Here is a 7,955-nt window from a genome sequence, read left to right as displayed (position 1 = left end):
GAAACCGCTACAACGAAATTAAAAAAACAAAAATCTCCAGGTGTAGATGAAATTCCGGCTGAGTTAATTTTAGCTGGAGGCGAAAAATTGTGGAACAAGATAAACACACACACTCATCCTCCTTATCTGGAACAAGGAAGAATTGCCACAAGAGTGGAAAGGATCAATCATTGTTCCAATTCACAAGAAAGGCGATAAAACTGACTGTAATAATTATCGAGGCATTTCTCTTCTGTCAACACCCTATAAAATTCTTTCAAATATTCTATTAGCAAGATTGACCCATACGCAGATGAAATTATTGGAGATTATCAGTGCGGATTTAGGCGAAATCGATCAACTACAGACCAAATATTTACTATTCGCCAAATACTCAAAAAAAGTGGGAATACAATACCCCGGTATATAAACTATTTATTGATTTTAGAAAGGCTTACGACTCGGTGAGGAGAGAAACATTAAACAACGTTCTTACAGAACTTGGAATACCGAGGAAGCTAATTAGATTAATTAAGATATTTTTAAATGAATCCCAAAGTAAAGTCCGAGTAGGAAAATTTTTAGCCACGAGCTTTCACGTCAAGAATGGTCTGAAACGAGGAGATGCGTCGTCGCCATTATTATTTAACTTTGTTCTGTAATACGCTATATGGAAAATCAAAGATAGCAACCAGGGCCTAGAGATGAACAGTGTTCACCGGTTATGGCATATGCTGATGATGTTAATTTAATAGGAGATGATAGAAGAACAATATAAAGAAATGCAGAGATCTTATTAAAGGCTTGCAGGGACATGGGTTTAGAAGTAAATGCAGAGAAAACTAAATACATGGAAGTGCGTCGGGACCGTAATACAGCAAATTATAGATGCGTTAAAATATTAAATAATACTTTTGATAAAGTGGATACGTTCAAATATCTAGGAGCAATATTAACAGAGGAAAATCATATCCACGAAGAAATTAAATGTCGACTAAAAGCAGGGAATTCGTGTTACTATTCGGTTCAAAATCTCTTGTCGTCGCGAATTTTGTCGAGGAATTTGAAGCTTAAAATATATAAATCGATAATCTTCCTGTTGTTCTATATGGATGCGAATCATGGTCGCTTACACTGAGGGAAGAACATAGACTGAAAGTATAAGAGAACAAGATCCTGAGACGAATATTCGGACCTAAGAGGAACGGGAATGGGGAATGGCGGAAACTTCATAACGAGGAACTACATAATGTATACGGTTTATCCAACATTGTTAGGGTCGTCAAGTCTAGAAGGCTTAGGTGGGCAGGTCATGTAGCTAGAATGGAAGAAAGTAGAAACGCTTTCAAAGTCTTGACTGGAAGACCAATAGAAAAACGACCATTAGGAAGACCTAGGCACAGATGGGAGGACAATATTATGATGGATCTCTCAGAGATAGGAATACAAAGTAGAAAGTGGATGCAGTTAACTAAGGATAGAAGTCAATGAAGAGCTTTTGTGAACGCGGCGTTGAACCTCCGGGTTCCATAGGCCATAAAGTTAGTTATTATTATTATTATTATTATTATTATTATTATTATTAATATAATAATAATAATAATAATAATAATAATAATAATAATAAAGGAATAACATAATTATAATATCAATAACAAACAAGACCTTCCACTAAAGAAAAATAAATGCCACGACGGAATTCAAACCCGAGTCGTTGAATAATGTTTTGTGATATGTTTCTGATTCTGGAACGTCTATATAACTTGTTTTTGGATTAAAGGAGGAAATCTCGAGTAAGTCATTGTGACACTCATAAGGAACGTCTCATTATACGAGCATTAGTATTTTGTATAGTCTTACATGCAACGATTTTAACTAGCTGATAGTTTAGATGATAGATGACGTGACTCTATAGGTAGGTGGTTAGCGTATTGAACTTCTATTTGACTGATCCGCGTTCGAATCTCGGCCAGGTTGAAGCTTTTTTTCAAGGGTTTCAATTTCAATATATACTCAGTGTGACAAGCAAGAACTTCTCTCCTCGAGAAGAAAAATATGTTGGAATGAGGAGAATTGGAGAAGGTATCTCAAATGAGGTAATCATTTACAAAGTTATTTTCTGTAGTTGTTTTAGATTTGATATTTTCAGCTACTTTCGAGCATTTACTGATTCATGGGTGGTCAGAATTTTTTATTTCTCTAAACATACAGTAATAAAGAAATAATACATTACATACACAGCAATATTGAGATTAATATATGGCGTTCTTTGGAAAACACGATTCGAACCATAGAGATTCATCTTAGAATGGAGAAATGTTTCGTTAATCACATACTTTACAATTTTACCTGCATAAACACCTGGATCAGGTCTACCAACTGCTGTCAGTGGCGAGAAAAGTGACGTGTAAGTTGGGTTGCATCTGTCTAGGCTGTCTCACAACTGCAAAATACATGGGCCACAAGTAATGGAATTATAGCACTTAGGGGGGAGATACTTTTGTGGTTCGATGTAACAAAAATAAAATAGGAAGTAATAAAGTTTAAATACTTATTGGAATTAATTTTGTAAACACTAACAAAGAATCATTCTGAATGAAAGTATCCACTAAACTGTACGTGTTCCATTGATATTAATTTGCTATGACTATATGTGCAAAAATAAGTTGTATTCTACAGAGGAAACCTAGTTGGAAAATTTTTATCGTTAGTATAAATTTAAAGTTATTGAAATAGGATTCAAAATCAAATTTTTGTTCTCCAAAGCTCTTTTATTCTACCAAAATATTAATAATTTAAATACATAGTAAAATAGTTTCCAATGCTCAGAAATGCAGTCATTTCAATTTGTGGAAGGAGAGACTAAACCAACATTAGCCAAAAATCATGTTATTTGCTTTTGCCATGCTTTCAAAATTTCAACTTCTTCTTTTGCCAGTAAAAGCACTTTGAACTCTTAATATTGAAAGTGCCAAAGCATTATAAAAATTTCTAAGTTAATTGTGAAGAATCATTTAAGAAAAAATGAGGGTTCATTTTATGGTAATGCTCAAGATTTAATAACTATCAAGCAGATTAAACACGTTAAATCGCTCGCTGATGATATAAAAGGTACATTTTTTAAAGATATTTTTCCAAATTACTATATTGATTAAGTTTACTTCAGCAAATTTTGTTCGATATTCCTTTCTGATTTTTATTAATTATACTTCAGTTGACAAACGTAACTTATATTTGTTAAAATTTATAAACCTGTTAAATCTAGTCCGTAACGGACATTAAACAAGACCATCGTCCATTTGTAGTCACCTTCAACTACTCTAAACTCAACCCCAGACGTTCCTCAAATGAGGCGTTCACACGTATGTTCCCATGGTAATGTTGCATTAAAACATGTGGGAATGCAAACACATACAAGACTATGAATATAATCTGCCTATTTTTAATAATCATCTGATTTATTGATAGGATAATTTTGAAATTCTTACCCCAATTAAATAAATCAAATGTTTAGAACATGGTAATACTAAAGTGATATAAATTTACATAATTTATAAGAATTTTCCTAATTATATGTATTTCAATGGATAACAAAGTTGATCTCTAGTACCATACAAGGTGTTTGAATCAAGAAATGACTAACTAATCTACGTAAGCGAAAATTGGGAAGATTGGACAATTATTACTAATAGACTAAATTTGCAACAAATATTATAAAGATTAACACTATATGATTTTTTTAAAATGAGATTCCTTCATGTTTCTCTCATTCCGAGAGAAAAATTAATTTGTAAACGAATAAATTGTAATTTATAAGTTGAAAAATTAATTTTTCTTTTCAAATATTTTTATTTTTATTTTTTATATAAAACAAACTAAATCTTTAATTTCTGCTTACAACTTCATCAACTAACATTGGTTTTAAGATAGAATTCAATTAGGAATTTGTTCTCTTTATAAATCATGTTGATGATGTTTTTCTCCATTTCCTTATGTCACGGCTTAGATCTTCTTCAATTAATTTTATGATTCTTCATCAATTCTTTATTCTTCTCTTCAGAATAATTGCATTAGACATTTCTTTCTTTTCTATACCTAATTACATGAATCGAACAAAGGATCAGTGATCTTATGAAAAATCTTTCTACGATAATGGTTTAATTTTTCATCTGCATATAACGGTTCTTAAATACGAGGTTCATAAATACGCTCGTACATTTCCCTGATCATCCTGATTATTAGGTTCACTTGCCACCCCAAATTTATCTTTCAGTCTGTGGCTTGAAAATCATACACTTTAAATTACGAGCTGAGAGGCTAGACAGCACAAACATAAAAACATTACCATTTACAGATTTATTTCACCTACCCAAACAACTAAAAGATAACACTTTGCATTGGCCTATGGTTCCGTGGTTCTGCCATGTGGAGAACCTCCCTTATGTCACTGCGACGTAAACATACAACTATCAGATATGCTAATCAAAGGACAAAATAACTAAGAGCTTGAGGTCCATCTCATCCTACTGATCAGAAAACACATCTTAGGCAGATGAAGCACTGAATATACTGTATTACAGCAATGCAAAGTGAATATAATAAGTCAGGTCTGATTGCTCTTACAGCCTATGTTCTGATTCGAATTTTGCATTCTTGTGTACAGACCATCAATATTAAGTGAAAGATTTCCACTTGAAATAAATATTACTGTAAATATTTTTAAAAGCACAACAAAAGTAATAGAAACAATACAACAAATTTAAAAAGAAGTAAACAGCATTGAAAAACTTCTCGTGTGTGTTCTTCTTTACTTAACAACTCGAATTCATTGACAACGTGATCACTCAATCCTACCAACTTCAGACTTTCTTCCCAGAGCCTTTTAGACGTCTGAATACTAGTAGCAAATGGTGATACCAATCCTGGCTTGCATCCACTTCGCATGTAAAGAGAAATAATACATTCTTTAAAGCAAACAATGTTTCTTCCTTAAAAAACAGTACTTGATATAATAAATGTATTTTCTACATTTAGATGCCGTATTTTGTAGACACAAAATATCGTGTGTCTCAAACATGGAAGAACTTTTCACAGGAGGGGACAAAGTTTGTAGTCCTTTGTTTCTCTCATTTAAAAAATAATTTATAAACTTTTGGCATATGAGGTTCAGCAGACGGTAGTGGAAGGGAAAGAACGTGAAAAGGAGTCATCCAGGGACTGATCTGTATGATACAGTTCTGGTCACAAATAGTGGGACTGCCTTCCAGGGATTAAGTCCAAAAAATGGAAATAGATTCTTACAAATTCGCTTTAGATCTGCTTCTTTTTAACTGTACTTTAGGAGTACTGTAGTCAGGAGTGGAAATTGAACGATAGTATTGCAGTATGCATTTGATAATTTCGTAGTACAGAAAAAAATAACTACACTACAGAAAAATATGGGAATTTTAAGTCGCAATTGTGATACATTATTATATTTTTAACCTATACTGATTAAATATGTGGCAGAAGTAGAAACAATATCAAAACCAAAAACAGACTACAATGATTAATCATCTACTGCATGGGATTAGCTAATTATTTCCCTGTCAATTCGAATGTGCCCAAAATATACTTTTGCTCAGCTTACATCCAAACCCAAAATGTAATTTATGAAAAATCCATTGAAATCAGAATAGTAAAAGCAAAAACATTTGAAAACATTCTGCTGTATTCTGGTATAACATGTAATTCATCAGATTCATCTTTTGCATAGGAGGTTGAGAGGGAACTACATTTCAGGAAACATAGTAAAATCGCATTTACTTGCAACCTCAGTGTTACAACCTAGCAGACAATAAACTAAAACTTGAATAAGTTTTCCTCACATAACAAGAGTTAACTTTCCTTTCTTTTTTGCATTTTTGAAAGGAAAATAGATAAAGACTTCTGTAATTTGTTTTCTCTAAAATCCTTCAGCAAGAACATCTGTAATTAGTTTAAAAATAAATATACAATGACGATGAGAAGAATCTGTAAAATCATCAATCTTTCCAAACAAATAATGATTTGCTTGTTACTTCTATCTCTAATGTGTGAGGTCCTTGGACTTTGTGGCAGACAAACAACACGAGCGTGGGAGTTCTCGGAGTTCTCTCGTTTCCTCCAACTTTCTACATTCTACCATTATCATTCATCTCAATGTCACGGTCCCTTTAGGCTCGGTGTAAATATATGTTCCTGGGACGTTAAACTAAATAATGTCCTATTTCTAAATTAGACCGAAAAGATATTCTAGTGTAAACTTCATGGCAAATCTTCAATGTGTAGGAAGAGAAAATGCAACATTTAAAATGCGAGAATAATGCAGATGTTTCATTATCTTAAAATAACCCTGTTCCACTTTATAATAACACTAGAAAGACCAGGGGTCAATTTTGCCCGCGAGTTCTTTTTATTTAGTTTATATGGATTAATATGTGCTCAGGATTCTGTGGGTTTTTTTTTGTTATTGTTCCTTTTGATGAAAGGTTCATTTTCACTTTTTCCAACTGGAATATACTCCATTTTTTTTTTTCGTAAAAGAAAATAATTCATGTTGTGCGAGCCGATTCGACCTCCCTTTGATCATAGGTGCTACCCATGTTTATTTGTCCCAAAATTCCTTTCATTTGTTTTCTGTATCTAAAATATGTATTACTTTTTTAAAAATGTTACTTTAATCCTTTATAAAACACTTAGGCTTTCATAGAACATGTCGAGTGTTGTTATAATACTGGTTTTCTGAATAGTATAAGAAGTTTAGTATAATATATAAGCAGTTTTACGCACTGTATTGAGTTTGTTTTTTTACAATTAAAAGACACAATTCCTTGAAAAGTTTCTTTTTGAAATTTAGTTTAACATGTTAACTCATATTGAACAAGTATACTCTGAAAGCTACTTAAAACCAGCGAGGGCAAATTTGACCCCTGCCTTCCTTGCTCCTTCACGTAGCAGATGCGAACACGGACATTCTAGGATTAATAATATTAGACAACTGAGAGAACGTAAGATTCTTATAACAATATTTCTTATTAACAGTTCAATAGCTTATATTTCCATGTATAAGTCACTCCTCACTTATTAATGATCACATTTCTGCCGATGGGAACAAATAAGAAATTTGCTCCTTTCCTTGCCGTTCGTTTCTTTTCTGAGGTAGACCAATATTAAACTAAAATCCATAATTGCATTCATGTTTAACTTACCTTTATTTTCCGTATCTAATGTATTGCTTAATCCAATACAAAACCCTGTATGAATCTAATATAAATAAAATAAAGAGTTTGTTTGTGTGTTTGTCTGTCTGTGTGCGGCCTGAGGACCAGACGAGTTGACCGAGAGTTACCATATTTTGGTCAGGGGTACCTTGTCCCAGGCCCCAGATCAAGACGAAACACTTTTTTTAAAAAATTTCGAATCCGGGGTTCTCATGGAGGGCGTTTACCGGAACCGGCTTGGGAACCAGACAAATTGACCGAGAGTTACCAAATTTTAGACACATATACCTTGGTACACGCTCCAGACCAGAGTTAAACTTTTTTGCCAAAATTCGAACCAGGGAGTCTCAAAGGGGCGTTTACCGGGACATGTAAAAGTCGTAGAAAATGACCGATATTAGTTTCGCATTCATAGTTTTCGCGGTTGCTGAAATCATTGATGAAACTCCGATCGCATTAACTTCCAAATTCCCGCTATTCGGCTCAGGGCCGGGGGTCACCGGGGGGGGGGGGGAGATGAGATATCAAGACATATAAAAGTAATCCAAAATGGCCGATATTAGTGTCAAATCCATAGTTTTCGCGGTCGTTGTAATCAATAGTGACACTTCCATTAACGATGACTTGCCAATTTAGTTACAATTGTATGCGGGCCGGGAGTCAGCAGGTGGGGGGGGGGGATACCAAGACATGTAAAAATAGCCCAAAGTGACCGATATTAGTATCAAATCCATA

The 7,955-nt window shown here is 33.6% G+C and overlaps 1 protein-coding gene across 1 annotated transcript in view; it reads right to left on the bottom strand.

Annotated features, from left to right (window-relative positions):
- Window positions 1-3,875: 3,875 nt before the first annotated feature.
- LOC145692267 (retinol dehydrogenase 12-like) overlaps window positions 3,876-7,955 on the bottom strand; it is a 31,997-nt gene continuing 27,917 nt past the window's right edge. Inside the window, exon 6 of the mRNA XM_081767564.1 lies at window positions 3,876-4,915. Coding sequence (XP_081623690.1) covers window positions 4,699-4,915 — 217 coding nt within the window. The 3' untranslated portion in view covers window positions 3,876-4,698. The remainder of the gene's footprint in view (window positions 4,916-7,955) is intronic.

The sequence above is a fragment of the Thermobia domestica genome, chromosome 8, assembly GCF_964235325.1.
Source record: "Thermobia domestica chromosome 8, izTheDome1.hap1.1, whole genome shotgun sequence".
In the NCBI taxonomy this organism is placed as follows: domain Eukaryota; kingdom Metazoa; phylum Arthropoda; class Insecta; order Zygentoma; family Lepismatidae; genus Thermobia; species Thermobia domestica.
The sequence above is the reverse complement of the archived record's forward strand: the minus strand, read 5'-3'. Positions and strand labels throughout refer to the sequence as shown.